Here is a 21,320-nt window from a genome sequence, read left to right as displayed (position 1 = left end):
TCTCTGTTTCTCTCTCCCTTTCTCTCTGTCAAATAAATAAAATCTTTAAAAAAATAATTAGAATATAAATAAAATTCAACAAAACTTACTGAGTCTCTCTCATGTGCTAGATATTGTTCCAGGTTCTTCTCCACATTTTTAAGTAATTTATTTTAAGGCATTGATGAACTTTTTCAGATTAATGCAGCCTTGGAGAGGAAATTATTCACAGTGCCAAGGACTCTGTCAACTGACTCTGATTTAGTGCTCATTCTGATGCTACCCAATATAACCTGCCCAATATAAATAAATCTTTAACTCTTTGTATAATTATCAAATGGTTCTATGTTTCAGACCATATTTTATAGCTTCTTACTAAGTTTGCTAGAAGTGCTTTTTCTTTATTTACAAAAATCCTTGTCATACCATGATCAAAATTAGGTTTAGCCAACATGATTTAATTATGAAGAAAAAACACACACAAAGGATGAGGCAGTGTCTTGTATGTAGTGAATAATGACAACGACCTTTATTAAGCATGCTTTGAGTTATTTTCCTAATGTGTGTGGTCATAACTGTCTATACAGAAGCAGACAGAGGTCTAAAATGAAATGTCATCAATTAACTTTAAAGATTTATTTATTTGAGAGAGAGGGAAGGGGGAGGGGCAGAAGGAGAGGGAGAGAGAGAATCTCAAGTAGACTCACCACTGAGCTTGGAGCCTAACGTGGGGCTTGATCTCCTGATGCTGAGACCATGACCTAAGCCGAAATCAGGAGTTGGATGTTTAACTGACTGAGCCACCTAGGTGCCCCACTGTCAATTAATTTTAAGATAAAAATTTTAATTTGGTTAAATTAGAAAATGCAGGAAAAAAGATGAAAAAAAAAGAGAAATCATTTGTAGTTCCATTATCCAGTCACAATTGTTTTTTACATTTTGGTGTGTTTCCATTTAGTTGATTTGCTATTCTTTAAAAAACCAAGCTGCAAAGTAGAGTAAAACTTGCATACATTTTTTTCATGTTCCCGTGATATAAACCCATCAGTATATTATGAGCAGTTTGATGATTATATAATATTTAATTAAGTGGTTATGTTGTAGTTTACATAGCTTTTACTTAGAAATAGTATTTTTAGGTTGCTTCTAATTCATCACTGTTAAAATAATGCTGTAGAAAACAATTTTGTACATAAAAGTTTCCCATCTTTAAAATTATTTCTCTGCGTGCTTGGCTGGCTTAGTTAGAAGAGGGAGCAACTCTTGATTTCGGGGTTGTGAGTCTGAGCCCCCCATTTGGTGGAGAGAACTTAAAATAACTAAATAGACTTAAAAAAATTTAAAGAAAAATTATTCCATAAGACAAGTGTTATTTATTGTAAAAATAATTTTAGAATTGTGGAAAGTGTTTCCCTAATGCCTTCTTGTTTCTCCTCAGTGATAACTACTGTTAATTTAGTGCATATCTTATTTGTTAAAAAAAAAGCAACAAAACAAATTACCCTACACATTTCATATCTTAAAAAAAAATAGCACTATAATTTGGACATTTCCCTTGTCAATAACACATAGAGGTACCTTGACCTTTGAAATGGCTGCATAATTGAGATTCTTTTAGCCACACCCCTATTTCTGGCATTTATATAGGTTTAGGTATCTGTGATTTTTTTTTTTTTTTTTTTTTTTTTTTTTGCTATTACTGAATATCTTTAGGGTAGTTATAGAATAGCTAAGATTCATTGAGTATTTACTCTGCATCAGTAAATGAGGATTAATTATCATTTAATTATCATTGTGTATGAGTGGGTGGGTACACATTTCTTCCTATTTCCTCACTTTTCCATTCCCGCCCAGAGGGAGGGTGCAACTTTAGCTCAAACTTCCTTGCCTCTTAAGGGAAGAATTATTACAGAGAAAAAAAAAATCCTTACTTATTCTTCTCAGGAGGGAGAATTACCAATCTGACAGTTAGTATGGGATGTTTGTGCCAGAAGGAGTTGTAGGTTTTGTTTTGTTAAAGGCTTTATTTATTTATTTGTCAGAGAGAGAGAGATCACAAGTAGGCAGAGAGCCAGGCAGAGGGGGAGGGAGAAGCAGGCTCACTGCCAAGCAGAGAGCCCAATGCAGGGCTCCATCCCAGGACCCTGAGATCATGACCTGAGCCAAAGGCAGAGTCTTAACCCACTGAGCCACCCCAGTGCCCTGGAGTTGTAGGTTTTATCCTTCATCTTTCACTTCCTGTGCCCAGGCTGGAAGGCCAGTATGGGCAGCACCCTTGGACTGGCCTTTTAGAGGTGGATCTGACCATTCTCTTAGTTGTGTAGGTTTCCTACATCTGGGATGAGGACTGGTTGGGGAATGAATGGAGTCTGTTCTTCAGGCCTAATTATCTCTCTCTACCAGGTAAGAGTATGAATGTATCAAGGTCTAGGTATTTGTTATATAGGAATAAGGGCCCCATTTTGAACTTGCACCTAAAGTCCATTTTCTAGTTTTAACATTTATCCTGTCTTTGCAATGGAAATTATTAAATTGTACTGCCATTGAAAAATCAGAGTGTAATCTCTCAACTTTGTTGAAGTATAACCTATATACAGTAAAATGCAATCAAGATGTAAAACACTCATAGGGCATCTGGGTGGCTCAGTTGGTTAAGTGTCTGCCTTTAGCTCGGGGCATGATTGCAGGGTCCTGGGATTGAGCCCTACATCAGGCTCCCTGCCAAGTGGGTAGTCTGCTTCTCCCTCTCCCTTTGTCCCTCCCCTGTGCCCGGTCATACTCTTACTCTCTCTCTCTCAATTAAATAAGTTCATTTGAGAGAGAGAGAGAATGAATGCACACAAGCAGGAGCAGGAGGAGTGGAAGAGGGAGAGGCAGGTTCCCCACCAAGCAGGAAGCCCCATGCGGGACTTGATCCCAGAACCCTGGGATCATGACCTGAGTGGAAGGAAGACACTTAACTGACTGAGCTACCCATGCGCCCCAAGTAAATAAAATCTTTAAAAAAAAATAAAAAATAAAAACCCTATAAAACACTCTTTTGGGGCGCCTGGGTGGCTCAGTGGTTAAGTTTCTGCCTTTGGGTTGGGTCATGATCCCAGGGTCCTGGGATCGAGCCCCACATCAGGCTCCCTGCTCAGCGGGAAGCCTGCTACTTCCTCTCCCACTCTCCCTGCTTGTGTTCCTTCTCTCGCTGTTTCTATCTCTGTCAAATAAGTAAATAAAATATTTTTAAAAAATCAACTCTGTCATCTCAATAAATTACTTCATACTTCTTTGCTGTCCTTTTCACTCAGGCAAGCACTGACGGATCATTTGTTGTTGTTGCTCTAGATTACTTTTGCCTCTTCTAGAATTTCATCTGAATATGAGATGAATTTTACATAATTTCCAGTGAACTCTTATTTTGCATTTGGCTTCTTTTACTCATTGTTATGTTTTTGAAGTTTATTTAGGTTGTGGCATGTATCCGTAGTTTCTTTTTAATTGCTGGATAGTGTTCCATTGTATGGCTGAACCACAATTCATTGATCCGCTCATGTGTTGGTAGGCACTAGTGTGTCTTTCCAGTTTTTGGTTGTTATGAATAAAGCTTCTGTGTACAAGTGTGGCTACATGTTTTCATTCCTCTTGAATAAAAAGTTAAGGATAGACTTGCTGGGTCACATTAACTTTATAAGAAACTGTCTTGTGTTTTTGCCTGTACTTAAGGTTGCCAGCCTTTTACATTTTGGGGGAGGGGTCCCGCTTCCCAAAAAAAGGCCAAAATGGGAACATGTTTTTTTTCTTTTTCATTATAAATCTGTAAAGGAATTTTAAGGTCCTAAGGAATGTTAGGAGGTTTATATGTGAATAATTATTGGTCGGAAATGGATAAGATAAAAGTATCCCTGCAGGCTCTTTGAGAGATAACTTCAGGACGTTTAACTTATTTCTACTGTATCACTCACTTTTAGGCTCATGTGACTTCAAAATTTCAACAGAAATTATTACAGGGTTTATGCACAGAGAAATTCCATAGGCCTGAAGACAGGTATCACTGATGGCCTTTCTCACATAATCCTAGACTAGCCCTGTCCAGTGAAACTTTCCACAGTGATAGCTACTGGCCACATGTGGCACTTGAAAGGTGGCTAGTGCAACTGAATGGAATTTTAAATTTTGATTTTAGTAGCCATATCTGTCTAGTGGTTCCTTTATTGAACAGTGCATTTCTAAAATGTTATTTTTCAGCAAAGATCATCTGACAAGAAATAATTGAGTGAGACTTGTCAGTGGAGCTGGCTCTGGGCAAGTTCATGTTATCCGTCCTACTTCCCTTTCCTGTGGGGGATCTGTGTGTCTCTAGAGAGATGTAACCAAGGCCTCAAGCACCACAGAGGAAGAACCAGTGATTCTTGAGTGTTATAGTGAGGGCAGGGACAGTTATTTGGTAATAAGTTCTTCTAGTGAGCTGCTACACTCTGTTTTTGTCTACTTAATTTTCCCTACTGAACTCTTTGGTAAATGATAAAGCATATATTTCATTAATTCAATGGACCTTTGGATAGAAGTATGCTATTTAAATTCGAAAACTGTATAATGTTGCCCAGACGAGAACTGGTTAAATTCTTCTATCTTTGGGGTTTTTTTTTTTTTTTTTTTTATGAAGAGAAGCAAATTCCCTTTCTGCACTTTAAAGCCGTTCAAGTAATGATATAATTACTTCTATCAAAGTTTCCAGTAAAGAATGGTTGAGACTTTTGTTCCTTCAAGCAGCAGTGAGTTAATAATTTTTTACATTTCAGCTTATTAGTGAAAACACTTTACAGCCTTTAGATGGTTAATGTTCTAGTAACTCAACTGACCTTATATAAAAATGCCTATCAGTGTCACATTTTTATTTCGTAATAGCTGTGTGGCTTCAGTGGCTGAGGTTTTATTATTGTTTCCTAGAGGCAAGTTCAGTGTTAGAAAAATTGTGGAATTTTCCCTTGGCATTACTGTGGTAAGTAAACAGCTACTATTTATAGGGATTTATATTTTGATGAGAAAATGAGATACCCCGCTTGGCATATCATAAAAACACAGATGCTTCTAGATTCCAGTAGGGAGGCCTTTTGCTCACAGCATCTGTTTTGGTTGGCTAGCCAGATGACTTCTACAGAGTTTTTCACTTTTTTTTGAAGGGCACTACCTCCTTGGCAATCTTTTTTGATGGATGTAGAAAAGTATTACAAATAATGTCATGAATCAGACAGACTAGAAGGTGACCCCCTCCCATCATCACTGACTCTTATTCTTGCCTCTGTGTCATCCCCTCAACTTGGGTATATGGGACATGCAGCTTGCTTCTAACAACTGGATTATGGCAAAGGCAATGCAATGTCATTTCCATAGTTACATCATGTTACATAACATTCCAGTTTGCTAGTGGACTCAACCTATTGACTCTCCTTGACAGCTTGATGAACTAAGTGGCTATACTGAGAATGGCATGTAGCAAAGAATTGAGAGTATTCTCCAGGAACTGTAGATATTTTACAGCAAGAAGCCTGGGCAATCAGTCTCACCACAGTGATGAAATAAATTCTGCCAAGAGTCCCAGTGATCAGTGAAGCAAGCCTCCAGATGACTTCTTGATTATAGCCTTATGAGACTTTAGACAACCCAGATGGGCTATGCCTAGGCTCCTGAGCCATAGAACTGTAAGATAATAAATGTGAGGACACTAACTCTTTGAGAACTAAACAAGTTTATAAATGAAAAAGTTAACTTAGGCGCGCCTGGGTGGCTCACATGGTTAAGCGTCTACCTTCAGCTCAGGTCATGATCTCCGGGTCTCGTGATTAAGCCATGTGTCAGGCTTCTAGCTCATCAGGGAGTCTGCTTCTCCCTCTCCCTCTGCCTCTTCCCCTGCTCATGCTCTCTCTCTATATATATCTCAAATGAGCAAATAAAATCTTTTAAAAAATGATTGAGCATTTTGTAAATTTTTTATTACTTTGGCTTTATCAATTCTGTGCAGTTTTGAACTGTTAGATAATTTACATTATGTCATTTTATATCACTTCCTAAGGAACCTTGAAATGTCCTTTGTGTACCTGTCCTTTGAACTGTTTATTCTGCAGCTAGATTTGTACTGATCCATAAGTTCATTTATTCAGCAGATATTTGATGAGCACTCACTGCATTCCAAGCTCTGTGCTAGTCCTGGGAAACCACACATGTAAGCAAGATGTAGTCTGAGACCTCGAGAAGCTTACTTTTATGCCATGCACATATGTAAACAGACATACTAATAATTTATATACACAGTAGAACATATACAAAGACCAAAGTGCTACTTCATTATTCTTTAAAATATTGGCTTAATATTTTATAATATACCTACTTAGAGGTCTGTTTTCTAAATGCAGTTAATTTTGATATTTGGTATCAGTCCGCAAATCCTTCTGGTGAACACAGCCTAATTTAGGGACCACTACTCTAAACAACTGGAATAACTGTTGAAACTAGCCTTTTAGTGAAAATAAAAGCAAAGCAAAAAGGTAATTTAGTTTGCTTTATTTATTTGTATTTGGAAGGCAAATTTAAGAAGAATCAGCTTTGGCTTGAGATTTAAAGAATGAGCACTTTAGTTACAAACTCCATGTGATGACAACAGGGGTCATATTTCACTAACTAGGGTTATTAGTTAAGTATGTTATATAAAGGAATGTTTTGCTAAGTAGTTGTTGATCAAAAAGATGAATTGCTGCTTTGAGAAAAATAAACCTTCCAGTTATCTTTGTTGGGAGATACTTGGAAGACGGTCTTTCTTTCTTTCTTTTTTTTTTTTTAAGGTTTTATTTATTTATTCGACAGACAGAGATCATAAGTAGGCAGAGGCAGGCAGAGAGAGAGGAGAAAGCAGGCTCCCTGCTGAGCAGAGAGCCCCATGCGGGGCTCGATCCCAGGACCCTGGGATCATGACCTGAGCTAAAGGCAGAGGCTTTAACCCACTGAGCCACGCAGGCGCCCCAGAAGACTGTCTTTCTTAATCCTTAGGAGATGTGGCTCATGACACTTGGGATATCTTCTAAAAATATTTTTTCATGATACACTTTATTGAACTTATTGAATTTACTTCACTGCATTCGAATCAGTCAAAATTCTTGTCTTCAGAAAAGACGGAAAACCGAACCAAATAAGGTTAAGTGACAAAAAGAATTTATTGGTTCATAACCAATATTCAGTACTCATCTCAAGAGCTTTAACTTGGTTGTCAGATCTGTATCTCGAGGTGTCTATTTGTGTCTCTGTTACCTTTGCTTTCTCTGTGATCGTTTCACTCTTTTTTATTTTTATTTATTTATTTTTTAAAAGACTTTATTTATTTACTTGACAGACAGAGATCACAAGCAGGCAGAGAGAGGAGGAAGCAGGCTCCCCGCTGAGCAGAGAGCCCGATGCGGGGCTTGATCCCAAGACCCTGGGATCATGACCTGAGCCCAAGGCAGAGGCTTTAACCCACTGAGCCACCCAGGCACCCCAGTTTCACTCTTTTTTAGAGCAGAAGGTCATCCTCCATGAGGTGGTGAGGCAAGGGAAAGGCCTTCTCCTGGCACATGTCTATATAAAATCCCACGGATGAACTGGACTCTGTAGGTTGCATGTGTGCTGTGATTGGCAGGCCCACGAAAGCATGAGCAATGGATGGAGAAGGAACAGTTTCCTAAAGGAAGGGCTTGCTGTGGGTTGGAAAAGCAAAAGCAGATGTGTGGCCCAAAACTACTCCCAAAAAAGATGAAAACAGCTTAGTTCCTCCTGCTCCTGTGGACAGTGATGGGGAGAGTGATAACTCAGACCGTGTTCCTGTGCCCAGTTTCCAAAACTCCTTCAGCCAAGCTATTGAAGCTGTCTTCATGAAACTGGACACACCAGCTTCTTCAGATCCCCTCTCTGAAGACAAAGGAGGAAAGAAAGAAGCTGGAGTGCAAGGAGTCAAAAATGATTGGTGAAGAGGAATCGAGGACAGAAGGCATAAACTATTCTCTGAGACTGTAAAAGATGACTTAGGGGCATCTGGGTGGCTCAGTTGGTTGGATGTCTGCCATCGGCTCAGGTCATGATCTCAGGATCCTGGGATCAAGCCCCATGTCAAGGCTCTCTGCTCAGCAGGGAGTCTGCTTCTCCCTCTCCCTCTGCGTGTCATTCCCTGGTTGTGTTTGCTCTTTCTAAGATAAATAAATTAAAAAAAAAATCTTTAAAAGATGACTTAATTTTTTTTTTCTTAATCATTGATTTTTACAGAGTATGCAAGCTGCAAGATGTCCTACAGATGAATTATCTTTAACTAACTGTGCAGTTGTGAATGAAAAGGATTTCCAGCCTGGCCAGTGAGTATCTATCTAATTTTGTTTTCTCCTAACCAGCCAAGTGGTATTTTAGAAACTTCTAGAGAGCCCTTATTTTTTAGGAAACTTGAGAATAATTTTTTAATTCCTCTTGCTGAGTGGGAAAATGGAAGAATTGAGAGTTACTGTATTTCAGTCTTTACTATGTTAAACATTGACTAATATGTTTTAAAAATCATACATACCTTTTTATCTATAACTTTAATTTTTATCAATTTTCTTAGCAGAACTAAGCATACTTGTTATATAAATCATATATAGCATAGTCATTAGGATTTTGGGTCTTCAGTCAAATTGTCTGAGTTTGGATTCTGGCTCTGTCAGTTATGAACTGGGTGACCATGGGTAAGTTTCATCTACCATCTCTGTGCCTCTGTGTCCTAATCTGTGAAATGGGGGTGGTGATAATATCTTTCTCAAGGTGGTTGGGCAGATTGACTTATATAAATAAAGCATTTGGAACAGTGCTTTGTACATTAATAAGCACAATTAATATTAGCTATTTTGATAATTATTACTATAACCTGAGAGACATGAAAATTACAAGATGCACAACGAAGTATTTAGAAGTATTTACTTATACATATTTTTTTGTTGTCATTTATTTATTATCATCACACACTGCCAGAACTTCTAAAAACCCTATTACCAAGTTCAGTGCCGCCCATATATGCGTCTGAGACTGGTAGAGGTAGGAGATAAAGGAGCCCCACCAGATGGCAGACTAGGGTAATAAGGAACAGTAAGGCAGAATTTTAACTGAGCCTTATTAAAAAAAAAAAAAAAAAAAAAAAAAAAAAAAGCTATCTGTAAAATCCAGGAGTTTTACAAAGTTAGAATTGCCAATTATCTCTAGTTTTCAGCTTTAGAGTAAGGGGCTGCACTACATGATTGCAGTAATATTGTTCCTTGTCCTAAAAATTCTTTGATGCTAAGTTGAACACAGAACTTCCTATGTATAAACTGGGATGTAGATAATCAGTATGAGAATTTGTTTATGGAATTCTCTTTTTTAAATTTTTTAAAAATATTTTATTTATTTATTTGACAGAGATCACAAGTAGGCAGAGAGGCAGGCAGAGAGAGAGGGGGAAGCAGGCTCCCTGCTGAGCAGAGAGCCCGATGAGGGGCTTGATCCTGGGACCCTGGGATCGTGACCTGAGCTGAAGGCAGAGGCTTTAACCCACTGAGCCACCCAGGCTCCCCTGTTTATGGAATTCTCTTATATTTGTCAAATGTTCACCATACTCTTGATGAAGTTAGTTGAAATGTAGCAGATATAAGGAACTTGTAGTGGCAAAATCACATGTATGGAAACATTAACCATTAATATTTTAAAAGTCATAGCATTTTAAAAGGTGATTTTCTTAAAAAATTTTATTTATTTATTTGAAAGAATGAGCAAGCTAGTGAGAGAGAGAACATGAGCGGGGGGAGCAGAGGCAGAGGGAGAAGCAGACTCCCCCCTACACCTCCCTGCTGAGCAAGGAGCCCAACTCAGGGTTTGATCCCATGACCCCAGGATCATGACCTGAGCCGAAGGTAGATACTTAACTGACTGAGTCACCCAGGCTGCTCTCTAAAAGCTGATTTCAAAACAGATAGTGCTGTTGCAAAATAGAGTTTGAAGCTTTTATCACACACACAGTCCTTGGCAATTTCTTGTTGTAGGAGGTTATTATGAGATGAGTATATTTTATCTATTTACGGGTAACTTCTGAGCAGAATGAATTAGCACAAAATGCCTTAAAATAATAAATATTTGACATCTGTATGAAAGGGGATGTATTTTGCGAAAATTTTTTATTCTGTTTGAACTATTGTGAGAGCCTACAGAGATTTAATGAATTGTCCTAAAACTTAACTTTTTTTGGACTGTTATATCCTGGTTCTTCTATCTCTGGTTCTACTCCATTTGTTCTCTTTAAGGTGTAAAATAATTCCCAGGAGAGGAAATTCATCTAATTTTTACTTAATATCTAAGACTCTAAATCATTGTCTTCACTTTTATATACCCTGGAAATATAATGATGTTGATACTTTGATTGGTATGTCCTCTCTTGAACTTGATCCTGATTCTCCTTGTTTTGTACTTGACCCAAGATTATGCCTGTAAAACATTTTGAATTGCTGACAGTTATTGAGAAATGAAATTTGTGGTTCTGTTCCTTCAGAACTTTTGAACACCCTGCCATGTTTCCACCTGGTACTCATCAAGCATCAGTTGTTGGAAATGAGCACATGCAGTGGAATTGATGGTTTGTATTTCCTATGACACGGAGCACCAACTATGTTTCTGTCTTTTAGGCATGTGATTGTGAGGACCTCTCCCAATCACAGGTACACATTTACCCTGAGGACCCATCCGTCAGTGGTTCCAGGGACCATCGCATTCAGCTTACCTCAGGTAACTCAGAGGCTAATTTATTCTCTTCCATTCTTGAAAGTCCTAGAAAATCAGTTCATTTAAAGCAAGTCTCATCCTGGAACTGTATTGATTCATATGGAAGAAAAACAACTAGGTATTTATATAAGGAATTTAAAAATATTTCCTTTTTTTTTTTTTAAAGGGAGGTGGGGCAGAGGGAGACGGGGAGAGAGAATCTGAAGTAGGCTCTGCACCCAGTGTGGAGCCTGACATAGGGGTTTAATCTTACAACCCTCAGATCCCGACCTGAGCCAAGATCAAGAGATGGATGCTTAACTGACAACCACAAGGTGCCCCTAAAGATACATTTTTTTTTTAAGATTTTATTCATTTTTTTGAGAAAGAGACAGAGGCAGAGAGAGAGCGTGCACCCACTTGCACACACAAGGAGGGGGAAGGGGCAGAGGAAGAGGGAGAAGCAGGCTCCCAACGTGGGGCTTGATCCCAAGAGACCTGAGCTGAAGGTAGATGCTTAACCGACTAAGCCATCCAGGCACCCGTAAAGATACATTCTTAATTGTGAGTTTTACTATGTTTACCTTTTATTGCCTTGAGTTTTTTTTTCTAATTTTCAGAAAATTCTGCTGTAGTAGCAGTTAGGTATCAGATAGTCTCAAGTTATTTTAATGTTAGCTCATAGGGTAACAAAAAATATATAAAAATAACATTTATAGGGGCTCCTGGTGTCTCAGTCAGTTGGGCATCTGCCTTTAGCTCAGGTCATGATCCCAGGGCCCCGCATCAGGCTCCCTGCTCAGCAGGAAGCCTGCTTCTTCCTCTCCCTCTACCTGCTGCTTTCCCTGCTTGTACTTTCTCTGTCAAAAAAAAAAAAAAAAATCCTAGAAAAAAAAAATTATAAAACTGACATCTAATAATAGTGCTTTTTAAAATGCAATGATGTCACGCTAATGAGTATGGTATGAGTAGCTGCTATCTCAGAGTACAATGTAACTTGCTGGTCTTCCTAAAGAGTGGAAGGATTATGCTTACATTTATAATTGTTGGAGGATTCTGTGGTGGGAAGACTGCCTTGCACTGTTGCAGGCACCAATACATAACTGAGGAGCATTGCAAGTAGTAGTCTGTATTCTTTTCTGCCTTATCATCTTACTTGTGCAGCTAATCCCACAGTCCTTGGCAATATAATGCAACCCCTACCTTCTATCTAGTATGCTAATAAACATTGATTTATTCCCCTGGAGGTTGAAGGAAAGATATCAAACACTCTTTAGGGATCTATTAAAGATCTCTTGAAGCCCTCAAAAATTATGGGACATCTTTACTGGAAATTTCCTTTTCTCTGTTGGATGCCTCTGATTATCAGGACTATTTTTCACATTTGTTTCTACACATTAGATGTTTGGAATATTTTAGAGTTTGTCAACTTTTGCAGAGCTAGAATTCTGGTGGTCAGAAAAGGGGTTTCTAATTATTTCTTCTTGTCTCTGCTTAAAAAAAAAAAATCCCTAATATATACAATAGGCCAAGTACTATTCTAGATACTCTTGCATATATTAGCTCATTTAGTTCTCAAAATAACCCCATATGAAAGATACTATTACTTTTATCCTTTGAGTCAGTCTTTGGGATTGAAGTACTGAACCTAATTGTGGCCGCTTTTTGATCCAAAGTCTGGACTTGCTCAGCATGCTGCTCAATTTCTCACTGGCCAGAAGTGAGGTGGGATATTATGGAAGAGGGCACAAAGGGCAGAGAGGAGGGAGAAGCAACCTATGAGGAGAGAGCTAGAGGGGAAAGCAGGTGTTGCACACACTCACCATGCAGCCTTTTCACCATCCACCCCCAAATCCGCTCTGCTTGATGAGTAGACAGAAAGTGGCTTTTCAGCCAAAAAATATTTTTCTCACTGTTCTTTGAAGTGTTATCAGTAGTGACTAATTTTGAATCCATACCAAGCCAGTCCTAAATTCCTGCCTAAACACAATCTGGCCTGCCTCCGCATATTCTTGCCATTGTAACCATTCTGGACCTGGGAGAAGCTAAAGACTAGTTGCAAATGCCTGAAAATCCTTTGGCTAGTACAGAGAGTAATCAGAACCATCTAATGATTGAAATCCCTATTTGGGTTTCAGGCTATATTAGCTGACCAGCTTCAGTTTAGTTTTCATGAATTGAAAGTCTTTTCTTTTTTCTTTTTTTTTTTTTTCCCCTCTAAATTTTATTTATTTATTTGACAGACAGAGATCACAAGTAGGCAGAGAGGCAGACAGAGACAGAGAGAAGGAAGCAGGCTACCCACTGAGCAGAGAGCCCGATGTGGGGCTCGATCCCAGGACCCTGGGATCATGACCTGAGCTGAAGGCAGAGGCTTTAACCCACTGAGCCACCCAGGTGCCCCGAATGGCTTTTCTTTTTGAGATACTGTAACAAACAGTGTAAGTAACCATGGTACATTTAGAACACCGAAATGTTACCTGATACTACGAAGGCCTTCGGCACAGTATAGTGGACACAGGAACATCCTCAGTGATACTAGTTTTATTGTACAAAGGCAAGCTTTGTATGTTTTCTGATAGATGTTCAGATGTAAACTACAGCATATAAATATGTTTCCTAGGGGTGCCTGGGTGGCTTAATTGGTTAAGCGTCTACCTTCACCACAGGTTATGATCCCAGGTTCCTGGGATCGAGCCCTACATTGGGCTTCCTGGTCAGCAGAAGCCTGCTTCTCCCTCTCCCTGCCACTCCCCTGCTTGTGCTTTCTCTCTTTTTCTGTCAAATAAATAAATAAAACCTTTAAATAAATAAATAATATGTTTTGTAGGGCCACTGTACAAAGCATCACAGAGTGGGGTGGCTTAAATTTATTCTCTTGCAGTTTGGGAGTCTAGAAGTCTGAAATCAAGGTGCCAGCAGGGCCATGCTCTGTCTAAAGGCCTTAAAGAAAAATCTGTTCCGTGCTTAGCTTCTGGTGTTGCCAACAATCTTTGATGTTCCTTGACTGGTAGATGTGTCACTTTAGTCTCTGCCAACATCATCACATGACTTTTCTCCCCATATGTCTGTCTGTCTCTTTTCCTCTTGCAAGGACACTGGGCCATATTGGCTTGCATCCACCCTAATTTGATAATGACCTTATCTTACCTTGATTGCATCTGCAAAGACCTTATTTCCAGATATGGTTGTACTCATATGTGCCAGGGGCTAAGACTGCAGCATGTGTTTTTGTGGAACACAGTTCAACACACAACACTAAACCACATTTTGGTCTTTGAATGTGTTCCTGTTACTGAGGTTCATAGAGATCCTTCTTTTTCTCATTTCTCTAATTTTGATTGATTGGATTTTTAAGTGTCTTTCTTTTATTTTACAGCGAAAATGGGCTGGACTTTCTATTGGGCAAGAAATAGAAGGTAGGTATATTTTTTAGCTACCTAATGTAGATTTTCTTTATGAGTTTCTCATGATTGTGGATATCTCTAAAATTTTCTATTACTGGTTGTCAGGCCATTAAACATTGATCCTATTTAAGTTACTGGTTAGATATATGAGAATGGAAAAGTTAATAGTTATGGTACTTACCTCTCGACTTGCTATTCTGCCTGAAAATTGCCATCTAATGGGGGAAAGAATATCCATTTATTCATAGCTCACAGAATGTGTACAGGGTAAATAAGTGTACAAGTATTAGCGTTAGGAACTCTGTGTGAAAGTGCTAAGGTAGAACAGGAGTGGCTAAATTGATTGGAGACTGGAAAATCAGGCAGAGAAATCTTCTTAGGCACTGGAGTTTTGAGCATAATTATGAAGTAGGGGGAAAGCATTACATAGGAGAGATAAGGAAGAAAGGCTCTTAAGATGAGAAATAAGATCAATCAAAGGCATTCATATGGGAGCAAGCAAATCATAGGCAGTGCTTAGGAAGTAAGTTTGCCTGATTGAAAGGATTTACCTGAGTGAGTTCTATTAAGTGATGGAGGCATGCAGTTAGTGGAGGGCCTAAAAGTACAACTGGAAACTTTGGATTTTATTCAAAGACAGTTGAGAGCTCTTGAGGATTTCTGAACGAGCCTGTCAAAATCCTTACTTTGAAAAAGATTCTGATGTCACTGCGGAAGATAGGGAAAGGGGAGAATTCGGGAGTCAAGGAAAATAGCTTGGAGATAGTTTGGCTTGCCTAGAATTAAGTTGAATAGAACTTTGTGAAATTATGGCTATGGGATAATTTTTTTTAAAGTCTAAGTTACATTGGGGGTGCCTTGGTGGCCCAGTTGGCTAAGCGTCCAGCTCTTGGTTTGAGTTCCGGTCGTGATCTCTGGGTCATGGGATTGAGCCCCACCTTGGTTCTGCTGTCAGCGTGAAGTTTGCTTGAGATTCTCTCTCTCTCCCTCTGCCCGTCCCACTCGGGCTCTCTCTCTCTCTCAAATAAATAAATCTTTTTTTTAAAGATTTTATTTATTTATTTGACAGAGAGAGATCCCAAGTAGGCAGAGAGATAGAGAGAGAAGGGAAGTAGGCTCCCTGCCGAGCAGAGAGCCAGATGCGGGGCTCTTCCCAGGACTCTGAGACCGTGACCTGAGCCCAAGGCAGAGGCTTAACCCACTGAGCCACAGGCACCCCTCAAATAAATAAACTTTTTTAAAAAGTCTAAGTTATGTGGAAGAGGAATAATTGGTATTACTTGGTGATTCCATTTTATTATATACTGAGGTATGTTTTCTTCTGTGTTTGTTTGGAAAGATAAATCAGATTTAAGTTAAGAAAAGGGTAGCAGTATTTAAGCAAATGGTAATTTTATTTTAAAGATTTATTTATTTATTTTAGAGAGAAAGCACATGTGTGCATGCAAGCAGGGAAGGGGCAGAGAGAGGGAGAGAGAAAATCCTCAAGCATTCTCCCCACTGAGTGGGGAGCCTGATGCAGGCTCGATCTCATGATCCTGGGATCATGACCTGAGCCAAAACCAAGTGTCCAGCACTTAACCAGCTGAGCCACCGGTCACCCCAAATGGTGCGCTTTTTTTAAATGAAGTGTGTATCAAGTCATCATAGTTCACTGGGGAAGGGCATGGAAAGCAGCTTATGACTTCAGGTATAAAAAAAGACTAAGCTGCTTGTGGATTCTAAGCCAAGAAGCTAATAAGCAAAAACTGGCATTGTCTGTTAGGCACTGTGGCAAATTTAGAAAATGGGGTATGAATCTTCTTGTCAGATAGTTTCATGTCAACCTCATGGGTACAGCAGGAGAAGGAAAGAAGGAGCAAGTATAATTGACTCAAGTTTTTTTATGCTTGCTTTTCTTTTTAAAAAATATTTTAAAGATTTATTTTAGAGAGAGAGCACGTGCATGAATGGGGGGAGGGGCAGAGGGAGAGAATCTTCAAGCAGACTCCTCTATGAGCTCAGAGCTGGACCTGGGGCTCAGTGCCATGACCCTGAGATCATGACCTGAGCTGAAGTCAAGAGTCTGACGCTCAACTCAAAGCCTCCCAGATGCCCCTTTCTGCCTGCTTTTAAAGCCTAAAAAATTTCATATTTAAGAAAAGTTTGCCAAAATAAGAGAATCCCTATATACTACTTTTACCCAGATTTACCAATTATCATATTTTTAAAAATGCATTTTCTCTCTCTACACACATTCCTTCATACACACATTTTGAACCATTTGAGCTTACATTGCAGAAATCATTCCTCTTTACAGCTAATACTTTATTGTGTATTTCCAGAGAACCAAGATGCAGTCTTACAGTAACTGAATTCAGGAAATGAAACATTAATATAATTAAACATTGAAGCTTTCTTCTGTAGTCCGTGATTCAGTTTTGGTAATTGTCCCAGTTATTTCCTTTACAGCCTTTCCCCCCTCTCAGTGTAGGATCCAGTTCAGGACCGTGTGTTGTCCTTAGCTGTCATTTCTCAGATCCTCAGCTTTTTTGTTTTCCTTTCATGATGATGATATTTTTGAAGAAAACACTTATAAGATGGGGAATTGTTTGGTCAAAGGGTACAAAGTTTCAGTTATAAGTTCTGGAGAGCAATGTGCAGCATAGTGACTATTTAACAATATTACATTGTATACTAAACTTTGAGAAGAGGGTAGATCTCAGGCATTTTTTATTTTTTTAATTTTTATTATTTTTTAAAGATTTTATTTATTTATTTGACAGAGGGAGAGATCACAAGCAGGCAGAGAGACAGGCAGAGAGAGAGGGGGAAGCAGGATCCCTCCTGAGCAGAGAGGCTGATGTGGGGCTTGATCCCAGCGCCCCAAGATCATGATCTGAGCTGAAGGCAGAGGCTTAACCCACTGAGCCACCCAGGTGCCCCTAGATCTCAGGCATTTTCATCTCACATGTGCATACACACACACCCACATGCAGAGAAAGAATGTGCACTGAGAAGAAGGTATATTCTCTGTTATCAGGGTGTAGTGTTTGATGTATAATCGAAAGCTCTGCTTTACTGATAGTACCATTCAGACCTTCTATATTTTTATTATTGGTGGTCATTCGCCCTGTTTTGCACTGAGAGTGGTGTGTTAAAATCTTAGTGTTTTTCTATTTTTCCTTGCATCTCCTGTAGTTTCTATTTTACATAGTAGTTTCTGTGTTATTTGGTATGTAGATATTCATAACTTATTTTTTAAAAAGATTTTATTTATTTATTTGACAGAGAGAGACACAGTGAGAGAGGGAACACAAGAAAGGGGAGTGGGAGAGGGAGAAGCGGGCTTCCCACTGAGCAGGGAGCCTGATGGGTGGTTTGATCCCAGGACCCTGGGATCATGACCTGAGTCAAAGGCAGCTGCTTAACGACTGAGCCACCCAGGCACCCCCATAACTGTTATATTTTTAATGTGGATTGTGGCTGCTCCATCATGAAGTGTCCTTCTTTGTATTGTTTAATGTGTTGTAAATTATACTTTGATGTCAGGATCACAAACCTTGCTTTCTTACTGTTTTTAATTTGCTCAGTGTATCTTTGCCCATTTCTTTCCATTTAGCCTTTTTTAATCTCTGTGTTTTAGATGTGTCTGCGGTATACAGTGTAGAGATGGGATTTGCTTTATGAGCTAACCTGAAATGTAATAGGTTTATTAAGCCCATTCACAGATCTCAGTTCTGTTATTTTGCATTTTAGTTGTGTTTCTCTATTCGGTATGTCATCTTTGCTATTTAAAAATTTTTATTTTGGTATTTAAGAGTGTTTATATTTTTGTTTTAGTGATTACTTTTGCATTTATATGTCTCATAGTCCCTTAGTTCCCTCTTTTTTTTTTCTTGACCTTTTCAAAAACTATTCTAAGTGACATCCTTTGACTCTCATCTGTTGCTTATATGACAGTTCATGATTATTTTCTACCTCGCCCTTTCGCCTTCTGTTTTTTCTTTGTTCTTTTTTAAAAAAGATTTTAAAATTTCTTTCTTTCTTTCTTTCTTTCTTTCTTTCTTTCTTTCTTTCTTTCTTTCTTTCTTTCTTTAGGTTTATTTATTTATTTATTTGACAGACAGCGATCACAAGCAGGCAGAGAGGCAGGCAGAGAGAGAAGGAGGGGAAGCTCTCTGCTAAGCAGAGAGCCTGATGCAGGGCTCGATCCCAGGACCCTGGGATCATGACCTGAGCCAAAGGCAGAGGCTTTAACCCACTGAGCCACCCAGCCTTAAGGAACACTGCATTGGGCTCCCTGCTCAGTGTGGGGGGGGTAGTAGCTTCTCCCTCTCCTCCTGGCTTGTGTTCGCTCATGCTCACTGTCACTATCTTTGTCTCTCTCAAATAAGTAAATAAAATCTCAAAAAAAAAAAAAAAGATTCTAAGTAAATCATCTAGCTTTCTGTGTCTTGATTTGTCACATCTGTAAAACAAGAAGATGGAACTATATAAACCTTTGTTTCTTCCATACCCTAAATTCTGTTCTAAACTTATTTCTTATAATCTAGTCACAGTTGAGTTATATGTAAAGATTTGTAGAAAATAACAGAACTGAGATCTGTGAATGGGCTTAATAAACCTATTACATTTCAGGTTAGCTCATAAAGCAAATCCCATCTCTACACTGTATACCGCAGACACATCTAAAACACAGAGATTAAAAAAGGCTAAATGGAAAGAAATGGGCAAAGATATACTGAGCAAATTAAAAACAGTAAGAAAGCAAGGTTTGTGATCCTGACATCAAAGTATAATTTACAACACATTAAACAATACAAAGAAGGACACTTCATGATGCTAGCAGCCACAATCCACATGAAAAATATAACAGTTATGGGGGTGCCTGGGTGGCTCAGTCGTTAAGATTTTTTTTTAAAAAGATTTTATTTATTAGAGAAAGAGAGAGAGAGAGAGCGCCAGGGGTAGGGGCAGAGAGGAGAGAGAATCGCAAGCAGATTTAGCACTAAGTGTGGAGCCTGACCCATGTTCTATCTCATGACCCTGAGATCATGACCTGAGCCAAAGAGACAGTGAGAGAGGGAACACAAGCAGGGGGAGTTGGAGAGAGAGAAGCGGGCTTCCTGCTGAGCAGGGAGTCTAATGAAGGGCTCCATCCCAGGACCCTTTGTTCTTTAAAAAATGTTTTGAATCTTATTTTGTTATCTGGTTGTTTTCTTCTTCTTTTGCTGCCTTTTACTAAATATTAATTTGAATCTCCTCTCCTCATGGCACTTTGTAATTTATTATTCACTCTGAAATAGTTTTATCTTTTTCTTCAGTTTTATTCTGGAGCTTCATAAACTCTAATTGCATTCTTTTGTCTACTTGTGTTTTTACATTTTGATCTTCTGATAGTAGATGTTTTGTTATATGTCTACATAGTTGTATGAGGGTATTTAGTTCAGTTTAAATTGATATTATATACATATATATTTTTTTCTAGTTCATGGTTAATTTTTAGGGGGAAGAAACTTTATTAGCTGAAATAATGCAGTATTTTGTTATAAATTTTTTTCTTTTAATAATAAATTTGTGGAGTTGTTTTTTCAATTTTTGGGGGAACTTTTTTTTAGTTAGCCGGAATTGCATATTGGGGTTATCTTTAGGTGGCTTTTTGTTTCCTTTGTGGAAATAAGATGAGGGCTAGAATTTTTTGATTGGGGGTGGAAGTAAAGGAAATTACTTTAGATATGGGTAGTTGGTGGAGAGATTTGCATAATTAGTGCTTTCCACGCTTGCCTGGGAGAAACACCTGGAGAGTTTGTTTAAAAAAAAAAAAAAAAAAATTCTCAGGCCCTCTCCTTGAGAAGTCTGATTCATGAATCTTTGTTTTTAACACTCACTGTTAAGTGATTCCTTAGCCACATTTTGAGAAACAATGACATAACTGATTCTGTTAACTCTAATTCCCTCACCTGAAGCCTGGTGAGAAGCTGAGACAGCAAAGGAGTTCAGCACTAGAGTGAAGTAGGTCAGTGCATGAAACCAGGGTTCCTTGTTTATAGACATTGGCAGAAATAAAAATGTATGCTTATTAAATCTAGTGGGAAAATAAGTGTATATGTAGATAGGTTTCTTCTTCAAACTTTTTTTTCTTTTTTCTATTTATTTATTTGACAGAGAGAGATCATAAGTAGGCACAGAGGCAGGCAGAGAGAGAGAGAGAGGAGGAATAGACTCCCTGCTAAGCAAAGAGCCCGATGTGGGACTCGATCCCAGAACCCAGAGATCATGACCCGAGCCAAAGGCAGAGGCTTCACCCACTGACCCACCCAGGAGCCCAAAACTTATTTTTCTAAATATAGTTAAAAGAGTGCCTAAATTTAACCTTTAATATAGATAAAGTCTGTTATGAAAAGGTATGAAAATTCAAGATTATAAGTCTTGATGAGCTGAGAAATGTGTTTTGTTACTTAAATTGTGTTTAAAGCATTCATCTGCTACCAGAAATGGTTGTCTTGATTGTAAAGTCAGTTCTTTAAAAGGCAAATCAAACAGGGCCCCTGATGGGTCAGTTATTAGGGCACGTGACTCTTAATCATGACGTTGTGGTTTTGAGCCCCATGTTGGGTGTAGAGATTACTTTAAAAAAATACCTTAGGGCGCCTGGGTGGCTCAGTGGGTTAAGCCGCTGCCTTCGGCTCAGGTCATGATCTCAGGGTCCTGGGATCAAGTCCCGCATCAGGCTCTCTGCTCAGCAAGGAGCCTGCTTTCCTCTCTCTTTCTTTGCCTGCCTCTCTGCCTACTTGTGATCTCTGTCTGTCGGATAAATAAATAAATAAATCTTAAAAAATAAAAAAATAAAAAAATACCTTAAAAAATAATTTTTTTAAAGTGAATCAGACAGACAAGGAGCCAAATTATAAAACTAAGTGCTTAGGTGGGACTAAGGTAGAGGTAGCTTGAGGCAGTGAAGAGTCTGGGGGCCTGAGTGTTGTGGATGCTATGGCCATAAAGGAAGAAAGCGGTTTCAGTGTAAGTAGCAATGTGGGCACAGATAGGATAGGACATGTGGTATGAAGGGGAGTGCTAATTCAAAGATTCTGAAAAGGAGTTTTGTCTGTAAGGTAAGAATTTTTTTTAGTCAAGTCAGTAATCTTAGTGTGAAGGACTCTTATAGAAGAATCATTTTCATATTTAAGTATT

The 21,320-nt window shown here is 38.7% G+C and overlaps 1 protein-coding gene across 2 annotated transcripts in view; it reads left to right on the top strand.

The window, feature by feature from the left end:
* Positions 1–21,320, top strand: part of NSF (N-ethylmaleimide sensitive factor, vesicle fusing ATPase) — a 150,629-nt gene that overhangs the window by 18,629 nt on the left and 110,680 nt on the right. For both annotated transcript variants that reach the window (XM_032320088.1, XM_032320087.1), the window contains exons 2-4: positions 8,254–8,339; positions 10,665–10,764; positions 14,120–14,159. In XM_032320088.1, coding sequence (XP_032175979.1) covers positions 8,254–8,339; positions 10,665–10,764; positions 14,120–14,159 — 226 coding nt within the window. The remainder of the gene's footprint in view (positions 1–8,253; positions 8,340–10,664; positions 10,765–14,119; positions 14,160–21,320) is intronic.

Source organism: Mustela erminea, chromosome 18, assembly GCF_009829155.1.
Source record: "Mustela erminea isolate mMusErm1 chromosome 18, mMusErm1.Pri, whole genome shotgun sequence".
In the NCBI taxonomy this organism is placed as follows: Eukaryota; Metazoa; Chordata; class Mammalia; order Carnivora; family Mustelidae; genus Mustela; species Mustela erminea.
The sequence above is the reverse complement of the archived record's forward strand: the minus strand, read 5'-3'. Positions and strand labels throughout refer to the sequence as shown.